This window comes from Haemaphysalis longicornis, unplaced genomic scaffold (genome assembly GCF_048455015.1).
Source record: "Haemaphysalis longicornis isolate Haplotype H1 unplaced genomic scaffold, Haemaphysalis longicornis Haplotype H1 scaffold_4, whole genome shotgun sequence".
Classification (NCBI taxonomy): domain Eukaryota; kingdom Metazoa; phylum Arthropoda; class Arachnida; order Ixodida; family Ixodidae; genus Haemaphysalis; species Haemaphysalis longicornis.
The window spans coordinates 62,736,343-62,752,599 of NW_027526361.1; the positions used below are offsets into that span (position 1 = coordinate 62,736,343).

The 16,257-nt window shown below is 46.8% G+C and overlaps 1 protein-coding gene across 1 annotated transcript in view; it reads right to left on the reverse strand.

The window, feature by feature from the left end:
- Positions 1-516: 516 nt before the first annotated feature.
- Positions 517-16,257, reverse strand: part of LOC144180378 (cytochrome P450 3A24-like) — a 28,043-nt gene continuing 12,302 nt past the window's right edge. The window contains exons 5-14 of the mRNA XM_077708743.1: positions 15,785-15,901; positions 14,978-15,066; positions 13,395-13,534; positions 11,717-11,832; positions 8,647-8,761; positions 7,425-7,585; positions 6,684-6,775; positions 3,468-3,611; positions 2,685-2,850; positions 517-836 (exon numbers count right to left, since the gene is read on the reverse strand). Of these exons, the coding sequence (XP_077564869.1) occupies positions 708-836; positions 2,685-2,850; positions 3,468-3,611; positions 6,684-6,775; positions 7,425-7,585; positions 8,647-8,761; positions 11,717-11,832; positions 13,395-13,534; positions 14,978-15,066; positions 15,785-15,901 (1,269 nt within the window). The 3' untranslated portion in view covers positions 517-707. The remainder of the gene's footprint in view (positions 837-2,684; positions 2,851-3,467; positions 3,612-6,683; positions 6,776-7,424; positions 7,586-8,646; positions 8,762-11,716; positions 11,833-13,394; positions 13,535-14,977; positions 15,067-15,784; positions 15,902-16,257) is intronic.

The following is a 16,257-nucleotide window of genomic DNA, read 5'->3' on the forward strand; positions in this document are numbered from 1 at the left end:
ATGCTAGCAGTCACGCTGAGGGGTACAGACTTGTGTAGAAGACATTACAGCTTAAATAAAGCGAAAAAAAATGGGTATGGGCGGCTCACGTCATGCGCATGCGGGACAACCGGCGGCCCATCCGTTTAACGCAGTGGCTGCCAATAGACCGTAAATGCAATAGGGGTCGGCCAAGGACTCCATGAAGGGATGAACTACGAAAATTTGGGGGGGAAAAGGTGGACTCGGCTAGTAATCGATAGACGTCGTTGGAAACCTTTGGGAGAAAAGCCTTCGTCCTGCAGTGGACACAACCAGGATGATTATGATGAGGATTAGGAAAGCCCCTCCCCCTTCCTCTCCCAGACACGTATACCCACCCCCTCTACCCTCCCCTTTACTACAGATGTCGGAGAGAGGGCTCACCGGCTAACAACTTGAACACTAAGACTGCCTGGTCGACTGGGCCCGAGCAGATGCGCTGGCCCGCAACCTTCTGTGATGAGACGATGCCACCCAGTTTTTGTTCCATTTTTTTATTTCGGCTCCAACGACCACAGCACAGGTCTAATCACAAAAAAGGACTGTATCTAAGCTAAGTAAACTGCAGGTAACGAGTATGAAGTATTTACAAAAAGAATAAGTGCTCCCCAATAACCTCGTGGCAGCATGCATGCAATATTTGGGTTCATTGTAACGGGAGCCCGACGATCATTCGGGCAGGTTGCTTAGACGTGGTCGCCCTGCACGCCACCGACGTCTCGCTCAGATGATGCTTGGTTGTCCCTTTTTTTCACCTTTACAAACAGTGTTCCTGGAAGGGCTTTCTGGTCGTCTGAAGGAGCTTCGGGGGAAAACTAAAAATGAAGAAGGGAAGAAGAGAGAGGCCAGACTAATTCGACAACTGCTAATCTCTTGCGAATAGGAAAAGAGAAAAGTGTTGTTTTAAAGGAGCCATGACGACAAAATACAAGTTTGGTTGATTAGAAAGACTGCTTTGTTCGCGTAACAATGATACTACAAATTTTGTCCCAATCTTCGAACAAATAATGCAGACATTAAAGAAAACATGTGAAGCAGTGGCGACCCCCTCACCACTTTCCAGCAACTTTTCTATGACGTCACAGAATCTATGACGTCACTACAGCCGTCCAGACACATGACTGGATGTTTGCAGTGGCGCCTCTAGTCCCGTTTGATCGCATTACTTGAATGCCAACGTGCAGTTAACGACGAAAATTATGGTTTTAGATACTGCCCATAACACGTCCCTGTAGCGGGAAACTTTGAAAGCTTTTAATACTTCTAGCGTTTTCTTTTTGGTTAGAAAACGTCTTTCATGGGTGGAATGGAGTTGAGGGAGGTACTGGAGCCTAGTGCTTTCAAAATAAACAAAGTTGTATTATGTCTTCATTATCCGCTTAATTTGTTAGTGCTAAAAATACCCATAATGAATTAAACAAAATAACGTTCACTGTCAACACTGTCAGAAAACTATTGTGGTCATTCCACCTCGGACGGTGCTACGGAGAAATTCAAATGCGAAAGATCGGATCGATCGAATAACTGAGTTGGATTAGATACATCTGACGCCACGTTCATGCCCGAAGCTCGACTTCTCAAAATTTCCTACGAAATGAGGCTTTGAGTGAGGGCTGGCGTCCGGTTCAGTTCCTCCGCCTTTAGTCGAGAAACTCCACTCTGCCTTTAACCTGGAAATCGATAACACTTAAGCGCAGATCAGGAGCCGGACTTGAAGCGCGGCAAGAACACAGGCTGCACCTCACTGATGGGCACGGCTCTGCATTACGCTTCGTGCATGTTACGTTCCGCTTCCCGAGGTCAAATCGATCGACAGCAGAGCAACCCAGGGCTGTACGGAGTTCTCTCGCAGTTCTACCCGTCGTGGTGGTTCGGTGGCTAAGGCGTCGTGCTGCTAAGCACGAGGACCAGGGTTCGATCGTGGCCGCGGGGCCTGCTTTTTTTCTCTTTTCAACTTTTCAACACTCAACTTTTCTTTTCAACTTTTTTTTCTCTTTTTAACATTTCAACACTCAACTTTTCTTTTCAACTTTTTTTCTCTTTTCAACTTTTCAACACTCTTTTCAACTTTTTTTGAAATCTTAAATGCTTGCAGAGCGTATTCACCCAACACACCCAGTACTTAGATTAGGGGGTCGCAAAATACCTCAGCCAAAAATTACTGCTCTATGCCCATCAGATAACTTGTAAACTCGCACAAAAGGTTTTTTCTATTTATCGGTCCTGACGTTCTTCGACGGCTCGAATTACCTCACTAAGGCCATGTAGTGGCTGTTGGCTGGTCTTCCTTCAGTTGCAGCAATGAACGCTTTTCAACAGCAACTTAAAAAAAACGCAACAAAAATAAAGCAGAAATGGAAGGCGTATCTGGTGCGACGAGCAAATCACGCAGTGCCGCTCCGTGCTGGCGATAACTATAGCTTTCGCAGTGCTTCCAGACGCAAAAGAAAAAGTGAAGGCGCTTATCGAAAATGGTGCATGGTTCCTTTAAAGATACCCAGTTAGTCAAAACTAATCTGGAGATCTTGACTACGGCGCGTTGAACCTCCAAAATTTCAATTTCTCTCCTACCAAAGAATCAATTATTTCAACGAAAATACCGCCATTCACTTTATCACTCCTCACTCTTATTTTGATTTTAGCAAGTGATTTGGCTAGTGCACCTGTGCTGTCCGTTCGATGTCCACGAACTCGACGTGGCGGATCGCTTGTAGCAGACAGACCTTCATGGCGTGCATCGCAAAGCGCATCGCGATGCACGCACGAGGTCCAGTGCCGAACGGCAGGAACGTGTACCGCCGCTCGGACTCGGTGTCGTCATCGAGAAACCTAAGAGGGGACAGCAAGCGAGGGAGAGTTATAAGGAGTTCTGGGCATTTTTCATAGCCAAGTTAATTTCGGGCGAACCAGATGTCAAATAATACTGCAAGGAAGCTGGAATGCATTCACTGTGTACGATTATGATGGGTTTAGCGCGATTGAGCATGTAGGTATACCGCTCGAGGAAACAGCAAGAAAGGCGAGAAACAAAGGCGGAGAAACAATTCGGAGTTGTAACTCTTACAAAAGACGAGCATAATTAATGTTAAATGTTAGAAGAAAGGCTGTTTGAGTCCACGAACTCTAAAATTTTTTACACATATCGCAGAAATTACAGCATTTTATTATTCGTGATTACATATATAAGCATGAAAACTTGTTTGGTTTAAATTATTGAACCCTTCAATGCACCGGTCATGCAAGTTGAATTCGAATCCGTCATGAAACACACCGCCCCTCCTCCACGATAACACCAGAGGCCCAAATAAAAGTGGTTTCTCCTTCTCTCTCAAATGCCCACCCAAAAAACATAAATTAATCATTTACACGTCAGCTCAGCGAGATTTTTGCATCGGAAAACGAAAAACACTGCAGAGGCCTTATAAAAGAATGGTAAATGTTCCTACCTCTCAGGCTTGAAAGTACCTGGCTCTGGAAAAAACTCTGGATCGTGGTGAAGGGCATATACTGAGACGAACACTGGCGTACCCTTGCGGAGCCTTATTCTCGATTTTCCGACGGTAACATCTCTGACAGCGCACCGGTCTAGTCTGAAAACACAATAACATAGGAATTTGTTAATTATGCGGTTACATACAGCAGCGCCGCTACCTTTTCATGCCTTACACACGATGTCCACGTTCTTCCGTTTCATTACTTCGTGTTTGTACTTCGAGTACATTAAAGGGACCCTGCAACACTTTCGATTAACGCTTTCACTCTTTCCTTTGCGCCTGGAAGCACTGCTAAAGCTACAGTTATCGCCAGCAAGGAGCAGCACTGTGTGTTTGCTTGTTGCACCAGATACGCCTTCCGTTTCGGCTTTGTTTTTGTGGCTTTATTTTTAAAGTTGCTATCGAAAAGCGTCAATTGCTGCAACGGAAGGAAAACCGGCCAACAGCCGCTACATGGCCTCAGTGACGTGATTCGGGCCGTCGAAGAACGTCAAGACCGGGAAAAGAAATAAATCTTTTGAGCGATTTTCCAAGTTATCTGATGAGCATAAAGCAGTAATTTTTGGCTGAAGTACTTTGCGACCCCCTAATCTAAGCACTGGGTGTGTTGGGTGACTACGTTATGCAAGCATTTTAGATTTCAAAACAAGTTGAAGAAAGTGTTGCAGGGTCCCTTTAAGTATTGATTCAACTTTGGAATTCGCACGCTAAAGAAACAGCCGAGAATTTTAAACCACGAAAAAGAAAGTTTTTGAATAGGCACTAAGGCGTCGCTATGGAATGTGCTGACAGCGAACTTTTTAAGTGCAGAACACTTTAGGGCCTCGCCTTGTCGTCGTTGCTCGCTCGCTGGACCCAAGTAGAGCCACACGGCGTTCCGTCGTTGCGGCGTAACCCGGTGGCTTCGAAAGCCGAACGGTTTATATAGTCATAAGCGTTCGAAACTCTTGAACCGCTGGCGTTTTCATACATCTCCCAGTTGTTTAGCGCAAAGAAAACTGTAGGTACATTGGAGGCAAAATATACGTAATTAACAGGCAGCTACCGCGTCCATTTAGTTAGGAACGCTCGTTGGGTTGGTTTTACGATAGTATGCGAGAAAAAATGGCAGTGCAACACCTGCACGTGTGGGAGGAAAAGCAAGCACAAAAAGAACAAAACTTCCGCCGGCGCAGTTTCAGGCAGGGGCATGCGAGCACTGCGAAGGCGGGGAATTTGAATTGCATTGGGTGGTAGCAGTGAGCGGATAACGGCGCCACAGCCCATTGTGGCGAATCACCGCTCTGCACTTCCGACAGCTTTCACATTGAGTGGAACGGCTTTAATTTTTTCGTCTTGCAGATTCCTCATCTTTGGAGACGCAGTAGATATGATATTATTTTAACAAGTTCGTCTGTATAGCAGCTTGTGGTTCCAGTGACCAACAAACGCATGCGTGAATCAATACAATAATTGCACTACACTCCAGTACTCATTTTTCATCGTTCTAAAATTTTCAAATGGAGCGTGGATAAAACCTAGCACATAAAAAGAGACACAGAATGAAATTACTACATTGCAACACCGTCCGCTAGGAGAACGTCACACAACGTTGTGCTATTCAGTATGGTATTGGTGTCCCTGAAAATTTGTGCAAACGAAGTTTAGTTTAGCTTAGGTCAACATTTAGCTTGTCGTAGTCATAGTTGTTAATGTCTTTGAACCCTGTTATCACTGTTTGATCAATGAAAAACGGTGCAATGCTTTCTTCGGGGTGAGAACCCGTAAGAACTGCATAATTTTCTGATATTCTTTTAACCCCGAGGCCTGCGCAGACCCCTATCTATCTAAGGCCATCCTGTAGTTCATCTTCCCCACAATGCACTCGATTCACCAATCTACACACCCGGCGATGATATTACGGCAAACATCGATGTGGAGCACAGGATTTGACTCAAAAGTTTAACCTGCACGCAATGCAGGCGTGATGTTCTGCACTGCGCATCGCCACAGCACAGATCGCACTTTTAGTCGAATGGGATTGCGCTTTGCTGTCATTCACCGAATTTGCTTTGTTGGCGCGTGGTTTCGTCACTCGAGTTCATTGGGGGGGAAGCTGAACCACTGGCGCTCAGTATTAGGATTACGGGGATAATAATGGCGTATACATAAAATGCCGCGTACGCGTTCAGATTGACCTACAACCCATCATACGTGTCTGAGAGCACTCGCAGTTTGTCGGTAGGCTTCCTGGTCCTCGTCTTTCTTGCGCTGTTTTTTTTTTTTTTTCATTATGAACCCATATCAACTCGCCCAACTTGCCATCTTGGTGCAATACATTTGTTGTTTACTGCCGCCGCGGATGCTCGTAGAAACCGAAAGAATATGACAGGGTTCAGTTGTTTCCGAAGCAGTCAGCGCTACTGATATCGCTGATCAGTTGCGCTCTTTTCTACAGTTTTTAATTATGTGGGGCAGATCCGTATTGCGCCCCGTAAGCCGATTCGCGAAGCGTGCTGGTCTGTAGCGACGGGCGATATGTTGGGATTTTTCTCTATGCGAAATCATCAATTTCTGATTGAGCGAAAAAGACGGCGTCGGCGTTGTCTACAGCAACGAAACGGCACATCAGCCCTCATCGGCTGCGACACATCCCATAGCGCATGCTTCAGAAATGAAACGCAGAGGTGAAGTGCGCACAGCTAGGCAACGCCTGGGCATGCGAAGATCCATGGGGAAAAGAGGAGAGCGCGGGGGCTAACTCTTTCGGCGTGCTGAGCTTCGCACTCCGGCCGGTCTGCTCCCTTCGCCCAACGGCGCAGTAGTCACCAGGGTGCTATTGTGGTGCAGGATGCCCTGCAGAGTTCGAGAAGACATTAATTCTTTCTTATTCACCAGTAATAAGGAGTGCTCGGTGTCCTCGGAATTATTATTATTTTTTATCGTTGAGGTTTTAGCGGAGGAAATGCGCGTGTTGCGTCGGCAATGATCGTTTCGCAGCAATCAGATTACAGACGTCACGGGAAATCGGAAGCACGAAGGGGGCATTGAATGACGCGGGAATCGCGCAATCAATTTTCTTTTACCCGGACGGTTGTCCGACCTCGTAGCGTTCTCCATCACGGGGCCGCGCGTTGTAGGTCATTACTGAATTCGACTGCATTGGTGCTGAGAAAAAAAGAAGCGTACCTTGGAATAGGGGGCTTTATTCGCATAGCTTCTGATATGACGGCTTGCAGGTATTTCAGCTTACTTATGTCGTCAAAACTGGGTTCCTGATCCTAGGACAAAGAAAGAAGTGTTATTGACGAGTGCGCATTGAAAGACATTTTTTTTTGTCTTTGTCTTTGGCTGCAGTCGGAAATCATCTGGGATGTAGAAAGCCGTTCATACAAAGAGTTCTCGCTTTGTACGAGAACTTCGTGCACCCCGCACAAGAAATTTTTTTTACATGAACACTTAGAAACCAACCTTTTTTTAGTGGAGAGAGGGCATTACAACACGGTCGTTTAAAGAATACCCGACGCCTCGTATTTACGTACTTCCATAGCTCTATATATGGGCGGCATTATGTGCCGCCTCGAGTATAACGACCCCAATTATCTTATGCATGCTTGCAAGACCTGAAGGGTTTACAGCTCGCGACAACAGTCTAAAGAGTAAAGGTATGTGGAGTAAGTTGGTTTACATTTTGCGCACAGTGTTATGTATAAGCAACTATTTGGCGATTACATTTCATGAAAAGAACGTGATGAAGGGCGCTACGAAATTTCTTTCCTTATCGGAAGGATAGAGACACTTCATAAACAGAAGAAAAGCCGTCAAATGTGCCAAAATGTGAAGTTCGGTAAGCCATAGCTAAAAATATGAACTTCCACTGGCTTTTGTAAACCAAATCATCGAGCATAGACGTGAATGCTTAATCATTACATTTTCGGCAAAGCACTGGTCCACTTCATCCCAGAGCTTCTGCTGAATATCAGGATTTTTGGCCAGGTAACTCGCTGCGACTGCCAAGGGGGAGGCAGGAGTCTCCGTGCCGGCAAGAAGGTACACAACGCACTGAGCCATCATTTCGTCTTCTGTGAAATCTGAAAGTGAAGTCAGGTTGAGAGGCCGTTATGTAGGTTTTCGTTGCTTTTCATAATAATACTTTTAATGGCGGAAGCAAAAAGTTATGTTAATTTACAAAACGCCGGAAAGCCTTGAAAGAAATGAGCGTTCGTTTTCCGATCTACTAACGTGGGAGTCAAAATTGCATATCGACTGACACCTATGTCAAAATTAGTGGCAAAGTAATTGTGATTGGAGAGCTAAGTTTGCTTTACTTTCAACAAGTAACGGCAAAGGCTCTAAAGCTCCCGAAGCTTACATAACATCAAGCACACAAATTCAATAACCAAGCGCACGTCAAGCAGTCACCAAAAGATACGTGGCTGATAGGAATTTAAACAAACGCCAGTGTACTGAACGCAGTTCATAAAAGCCTAACTGCATATTACGCCGGAAGCATTGCCTGCATTCGATGCATCATTTTTCTTACCCCCGTTCCTCGTCCTTCGCAAAACAGGTGAGGTGTACGCTAGCGACTGCATAAATAATCAGAGCCCGGGCGTGGTATACGGGTCAGTTATCCTGGAATATTGTGCGTCACTCAATATTATTTTTAAATAACCGGAACTTTGAGTGCAGAAAGGTTTTGAGGCTATAATTTTAAAACAAGAAAAATAAAAGAGAGGGAACTTGTATGTTCGCGGAAGGGGTACTACCTCATAGCATGGAAATAGCTCTTCGTGTGTATGCCCAAATGGGGCATAACAAATACTGTGCGGTGCTTTCTTGTGTAAACGGTGAGTTTATATTTTTAGTTTTATTAGTGTACCTTTCACGTGAGCAGAAGTTAACATGGGGAGCGAACAAAGCCTGATTAATTTGCATATTGGCTTCGGTCGGTAAAAAATGACTTGTGGCGATTCTGGCCATTATTTAGACGCTATCAATGTCTGTGGCAGAAGGTGGTTTTAAGACCCGGCTACCGACTTGTAGGGCCAGCGTTTACATTTTTTTCTCCGACATTGTACGTGGGCCGCTTTCTTCTTGACGCGCGCCTCGTTGTAGTGGATAGAGTCCAAAATGATAGCAAAAAAGCTACCTTGTTCGCACCGCTTCTTTCTGTGATCCATTGATGTTCTATCGGAGGAATGACGGACGGAGCCTTTAGAAACATTTAGTCTTTCCAAAGCAGCTTGTAGCAGCTCCATTCCTTCCTGAGAAACAAGGAAGAAAAAAATATCCGTGCACTGAAGTCTGGAAAAGCACAGCAAATCATGTATTCAGGTGGCTATTGACACTGAACTGGACTGGATTATTGACACTGGACTAGACTAATTACTGGGTGCACTTAAGTCTACTGATGTGAATTGAATGCGACAAGGCGACAGCATTACGACAATAGAAATTGGTTGGTCAGTCGAGAGTCTCTGACGGCAGCTACCCTGCTCGTCATTGTGCTCGCTACTGTGACCGAGAGGTGCAAGACTTTACTCGACAAACTCTACTCCCTGCCGCTTCCTCTACTCAATGTGGAATCACTTGGGTTGCATTCTCTGTTTGTCACTCCTGATTTCGATACCAAGCACATGCCTCTCCCGTGCCTGTCTGAAATGTAGACTGATAAACTGATTCAAGTTGTGTGATACACTGGAACTGCCTGTTAGAAACGTCCAGACCACATAGTGGCTGGTGGGGCCGTGTAAGCTAAGGGCGACCTTCCCGTTAAGCCCTATAAATTTTATTACGCTCAACTCTTGCAAACGCACTGTCCAGACATCAACTTCTGACGTCTGTGCCATTCGCGTGAGGAACAAAATATTAATCGTCATGATGCAAATGAACCCCGGTGCATTGCAGCCTCTTTCCTGTGGAAATAAGGGGACATTGAAAAAAAATGCGAGCAGTTTCAGTCACCGTGAAAGCTGTCAAGTGCGAGCAGTGATCCACCAAAAGAGCTGTGGCGCCCTCTCGTGACTAGTTTCAGCATCAGCCTGACGTTGATACCGAAAACAGTCAAGAGAGGACGTCACAGCCCCTAAAAAGTCTTTTGAAGGTGCACTAGATTGAGTTTTCATTAATTTGTGGTAATTCATGCATTAAATCACAATTTTTCTTATTTTATATTATATTGTGTACTTATTTGTGGCCTAGCCTCCGCGTAAACCGAAAGATCACCCCTAACACTTTGCATATGAGTAACACGTGCCTATGTAGCGCATTGGATTTGACATCGGCTTGTAACGCGAGTGGCCCAGATTCGATCCATACCAGGCCAAGCGGTGATATTGTCAAAGCCTCTGTTTGGGTGGGGGACGCGGCGTGACTACGGTGGCTGTGTACCGTGGCCCCGGACGAGCTACGACGACAAGCCGACCCCTTAAAGTGCCCTGCACTTAAAATTCATGACCTTGTACCGCGCCCCGTGCAACAAGATGGAAACACGCCTTCCATCATTGTTGGTGACTTTAATGTGGATGCGCCTAAACCAATCAATGCGTGGTGTGTGAGGAGTCGGCTCGGGTTTGAGTGTTATAACAACCGGAATGTACCAACGACAGCCAAGAGAACCTGTCAACTGGTAACAGCCTTCGCCCTCAACAAAATCTTGTACTGTCTCCCATATTGCACATTAGCCCAGACACAATGGCGAAGTGTTCAATCTGCCCTTAACAAACTTTACAAAGCTGCCCTGCATCTCCCAATGCACGCATCTACAGAAAAATTATACGCCACAGGTCTCTTCCTTCCTCTTCCCGATCTTTTAAAGCGCCTCCACAGGGATCGACAGCTGGGCCGTCTGTCTGGTTCTAAGCAGGGCCACTGGCTGTTGCAGCAGGCGGGCGTTCGGCCCATTGAGTTTCCTCTGCACAACCCCCAACGGCCCCTTCCCGTAACCTCCGCTGTGCCCCCATTCCGTCCAACATGACCCCACGCCTTCACGAGAGAAGACGACAAGCTCGTGCCCACCACCACGAGCCGTTCTCTCCGGACACTGTCACATGCTATGTTGACGCCGCATATAACCCTACTCGGGGCTTCACTGCTTGTGTCATTATGGCTAGCCCCGCTGGCCCCCCAATCACCTCCACAGCAGGCCCTTTCTTCCATCCTACTTCACCCTTAGCCCTCGAACTGGCGGCGATCGTCCACGCAGCTAGAGAACTCACTTTGCAACCCCGTTCTCCCCGCTATCACATTTGCTCTGACTCTATGGTGGCGATTCGAGCTCTTGGCGACAACCGACTTCCCGAAGATCTCCATGACGACATATCTGAATCTCTTTCGCTCCTCTCCCCTGCCTCGGTTGATGTGGTGTGGGTGCCAGGCCATTCAGGGATCACCGGCAATCAGCTGGCTCACCAGCTGGCCCGCGAGATTACTAGCCGGACGCCGGTGATCCCTTGGCCTTCCCCGCCCGTAGCGGACGAGGCATATTTCTACAAGAAAACCCTCAAACAACACTACAAGCATCTCCGACACTCACTTCAGACCCTTCCGTCACCCCACACTTCTTTATATACTGCACAAGTACACACCCTTCGGGAAATTCAGCCTTTCTAATCACTCCGGCACGCCTTTACCTCTATCGTCGTCGCTCAGACCCATCCTGTCCCAACTGCGCCTGTACGTACGCAAATGTTGAGCACATCATCTTCTCCTGTCCAGTCGCCCAGCAGTCCCCTCATTACCCCAACGCTCCTCTTCCCAACTGGCGGGTGTGGTTGGCGTCGGCGGCCCTCGACGACCAGCTCAGCAAGGTTCTTCTGGCTGAAGAACACCAATAGGTTTAGTCTGACGGGAAAAAAAGTCTTTAATCTCTCTCTCTCTCTCTCTCTCTCTCTCTCTCTCTCTCTCTCTCTCTCTCTCTCTCTCTCTCTATCTCTCTCTCTCTCTCTCTCTCTCTCTCTCTCTCTCTCTCAACTGCGGGGCGGTCGTCGCGAGGCCCGTACTCACATGAGCGCGCTCGGCTATTCCTTGGTATTTGTAACTGCGGACGCGAAGCATAACGATTTGCTAAACAGCGTCTCTGTTCAAACACCGGATACAGTCACTTTGGGCCACCAGTACTCTGTAAATACAGCTGGCACTGTCGTGAGGTCCTTGGAATACTATAGTAGATGGGACATGATAGAGTACCACCAGGCTGACAAAATCTGCAGCGCACTTACGCAAACGGGCTTCCTTCGGAGCTGAATCAGCTCTTTCGCCACTTTTTCCCCATCACGAGCAAGGTGATGAACGATAGGCCCGATTCTTAACAGTTTGGCCAAATTCGGGAAGAGATCTGTAAGAATAACATAAAAGTCTGAGTTACAGAAAATGGGCGTCTAAAGGTGTTGTAACATGCAAAAAAGCACAATTAGCTCGTAGCCGAGAAGCAGCAAGTTAAATATCACATAAAAGATAGTTTACCGTCATAAGAAAGACGGTTAAAACACCCCTGTGTTTGATGGAAGAGTTTTTGGGTCAAGTTTGGCCCATTGTTTGAAATGAGCCGGATCGTAGTTCGCTATCGAGAACAAAGTGCACGCGAGATTGACGGTGTTTTTTTTGCAATAAACTGTCCCGCGATGATTCTGTTAGTGTGGCCCGTGTCTCGCTGCACAAAAAAACAGATTGTACATATTTCGAATTGATACATGCCCTATGTTGTTACCCTGTTGTGTCTCCTAGACCTTTATTTCTGCAGCCCCCTTGGCCCTCTTCTCTTTCCCTCTTGTTGCGTAAGGTTTGCCTCGTATGCATAAAGCCGGTGCCTCGACTCAATAAAACATATGGCTGTTAGACAGCGGAATTGTTTGTTTCTTGTTTTTGTGTCCCGTCCATCACGCTTTCTTCATTGCTTCGATCATGTGCCAACGAGCCCAAGTTTCAACACTTCTGGGAGTATACCAGCAACAGGGCGCAGGGACGCGCTGGTTCGCAAATTGCGCACGTTTTGAGAATGACACGGAGCACAAAGAAAAGAGAAAATCCAAACGCGCACAAAAAATTAAAATTCAGGCCCACACCCCACGAACAAAACAATCACTGTGGTTTAACTTTGGTTAACCCTAGTTGATAGCGAAAGCTTCACTGCCGCTATACGAGCGACCACAGTTAGATGTTCGTCTTCCTCCAACGCACAAGGTTCTGCGCCGCACGTGGCCTCCTGGCCTTCCTTCGTGGCGAGCGCTTATCGCTGCGGCGGCGGCTTCCTCGCCTTCCTCCGCCAAGTGGTGACACTGCTCCCGCGCACGTCTCCGTTCCCTCCTCGCCTATCTCTCCCCTACATCGGGCCGCTGCTCCGTGCCGGGCGCTTTCGGAAGGCGGTGTGGTTTGACCTATAGCCCTCAAGCTCAAAACTGGTCACCCCGCGAAGACTGCCCGAGGTAGCGCAGTGTAGCTTTCGCTACAAAAGGACAAATTTAACTACAGTTTGAGCATCAAATGTGCTGCCGTTCGCCGCGAATAAACGGCCAGCTGTCTCGCATACCGAGTCGCGCCAACCTGCGACAAAACAACGAAGAGTGGCTGAGAACACATCACCACCCTCTCCGCTTCTCGCCGTCGTTGACATGCCATCAACTCAGGTACTCTGGTAACATGGGCCTTTCAAAATCCCACAGTGTTCAAGGGACGTCCAGGTGTGGAAGCCCATGACCGTTCCGAAAGGGCGCGGCAGGGTGCCGCAGCCGCAGAACGGTGCAAGCAAAGACGTCAGAAAACCGAACATTCAATGATACATCTAAAAAACACCAGAACAAGATGAATGTATTGTAAGGATATAAAAGCAATGCCCTGTGTCTTTCTAGCTAGGGAATATTGATTTGCATGATAAAATGAAGAACACGTGTGAGCACTTACTCAGGGTAGCCTGTCGCATGGGAGGGCATTTGTCGCTGAAAGCGATTGGAACCAACCCCTCGATGAGAGAATGTGACGAGCTGATTTCGACTCCAAGTCCGCATCTTGCAATAACTTGGGCTGAGTATTGGCCGAAAAAGCTGCGTAAATGGGAAGACGTCCCGAGAAAAAGGAAGAGAAAAAAATAAAAAAAGAAATATCAGCAAGAAACGAGACAGTGCGTTTGAAAGGGAAACTTCCAGCGTCATGTCTATGCGGAATGTGACACCGTGTATCGAGACCGATGTCCAATTCGCCTGAAGACAGACCCCCAAGCCCTTACGAATCCCCTCGGGAGTGCCTTAAACCCCCATCGAGTTCCAATTCCAGCCCCCCCCCTCCCCTATTCCAATGAGAAGGTGCTCTTTCCAGCCCAGTTCTGGACGACCAGGCAGCAAATGGGGCCATAACCTACGGGCCCGACCCCCTGGGAGATATCTAACCAGACCAAATAAAATTGCTTTCTCCTTCTACTGCTACTAGTATTACTACTACTTCTACTGCTACTGTTATTACTACTAATACCACTACTGGTACTGTCACCATCACTACTACTACTACTGCTACTACTACCTATACTGCTACTACTGCTACTACTACCACTACTGCTACTACTACTACTACTACTACTACTACTACTACTACTACTACTACTACTACTACTACTACGACTACTACGACTACTACTACTACTACTACTACTAGCACTACCATCACTTTAATATGCTCTTTTACTTGCAGTTCTGCCGTCGTGCAATGTAGTTTTGCTCAGCGGTCTTTCAGATTGTATACCGCTTTGTTGTATATATTGGATGTATATATAGCTGGTGTATCACCTGCACCCCCCCCCCCCCTTCCCGAATTTTCCGGGTTTATTAGAGGCATTGGCTTGCATGAGGCCTCACATTTTGAAACAATACGTTTCTTAAGGCTTTTAAGTTTTGAATTTGATTGATCGTAGGGTTTAACGCTCCGACGCAACGCAGGCGATGAGGCGCGCGCCGTAAAGGAGGGCTTCGGATTAATTTTGACCACCTGGGGATCTTTAACGTGCGCCGAAATCTCGAACGCACGGGCGCTTTTGCTTTTCGCCTCCACCGGAAAAGCGGCCGCCGCGGCTGGGAATTGAAAAGTTTTGAATTGATCTTTTGGCTTTGTTTTTAATTGTTTTAACTTTTTTTTCTCTACTAACAAAGTTCTGCCTCCAGTTTCCTTTACTTTTTTGTAAAACCACCCAGCCCCACCCACGCCCTGAAATGAAATCTGCCTTCGCCACTGCCGCCAACCGTATTTCTAGTACATTTATTAGTTTACTGATTGTGTCATTCACTGGCTGGCAACGTATTCAAGAAATGGGCATGATTACTGTAAAAGCATTTTATTTATTGAACGCATTGACGTCGGCGACCTTACGAAAACACAATTTTATATACCTCACCCAAAACGTACTTCCCCTCAACTTCCTTTCAATTTTACAAAGATGATCGAAATTGTTGAAACAGGTTTTCTAATCAATGTATAAACCGGTTGTGCTGGCTACTCACCTCACTGCATCGACCTGCTGGCAGTTCTCTGAGAAGTCTACCAGACGCGCTGCTGCTTCGTGGGCGCAGTCTTGTATGTCACCGTGCAGCTGCATGATAAAAAAAAAATGTCTGTAGGGGCACTTTTCGCGGGTGCCTACCACAAATGCTACATTCTTGAATGCCACCAGCTTCTAAAGCAAGAGCAGTGGTGCCACAATGGTCGCAGAAGGTGCGAGTCAGTACTTTAATATCACGTCAAAGTTCGTTCAAGCGCCAATAAAGTACTCACGTCTCACAGAACTTAAGAAGATCCCTAGCTCGGGCTATGCTCTTACGCACCGTGGTGGTTATCTTTCACTGTTACTTACAGAGTTACTTATGGACTTTCTTTTTTAGTCCATAAGTCATTCTATTTAACTTCGATAAAAGCTGGGGAGAAATGCTTTATTGACTTTTATAACAGATTAGAGATTCACTGAGGTTCTCCAACATTGAGTTCCACAAATCTTGTAATGTTCTCCACCGCTATTTTATTTAATTTATTCGACGTCTTTTTTTGTTATACCTCATTTCTTTCCTTTGTTTTATTTTTGTTTGCCTCACTTTTTCACTCCCATCTAGACTAGCAAGCCCCGCCGTTCGTGGGGCTAACCTCTGCGGTGCCTTTTAAGACTTCCTCTCTCTATTGTTCAAACGTATAGTTTCTATTGGAGGCTAAATTAAACAAAAAATATGGGAGCCCCAGGGAGTTGATGTCGCTGGTCACATAACGAAGTTGCTTTTCATGGCACTGTCTCACAAACCTGAACATGCACGGGAACTTACCTTCCGCAAGTTTCCAGTGGCGAAAGCGGGCAGAAGCAGCGGGCGAATCCTGCGCCACATCTCGGCCGGACACAGGCTCATCATGTAGTCGAGCAGCGGGTGATAGTACTCGCCAACCTGACCAGAGAGAGAGCGGGGATGTGCTCACTTCTCACGCGGCAAACTTCGCCCACTACGAACGATTTCATCTGGCTACTGCGGTCTGGCAAGTACCTGCAGAGATTATCTTGTCACACTAGCGATGTACACTTCCCGCTAGATTTCTGTTTAAAATGGCCGTAGCCACCAGGCGGCCACTTTTTTAATCGTGTTGCTAGATAACTTATCACTAGCGAGCCAATTTGCTTATTTGCTAATGAATCGGAAACATCTTTGGGGTGAAGGAGGTTAATTCACAAGCGTTGTGCGTTTAGGGAAGCGAGGGGAATCGGTGGTGGCCTCCGGAAGGGCTTTTGGGGATGCATCTTCAGACA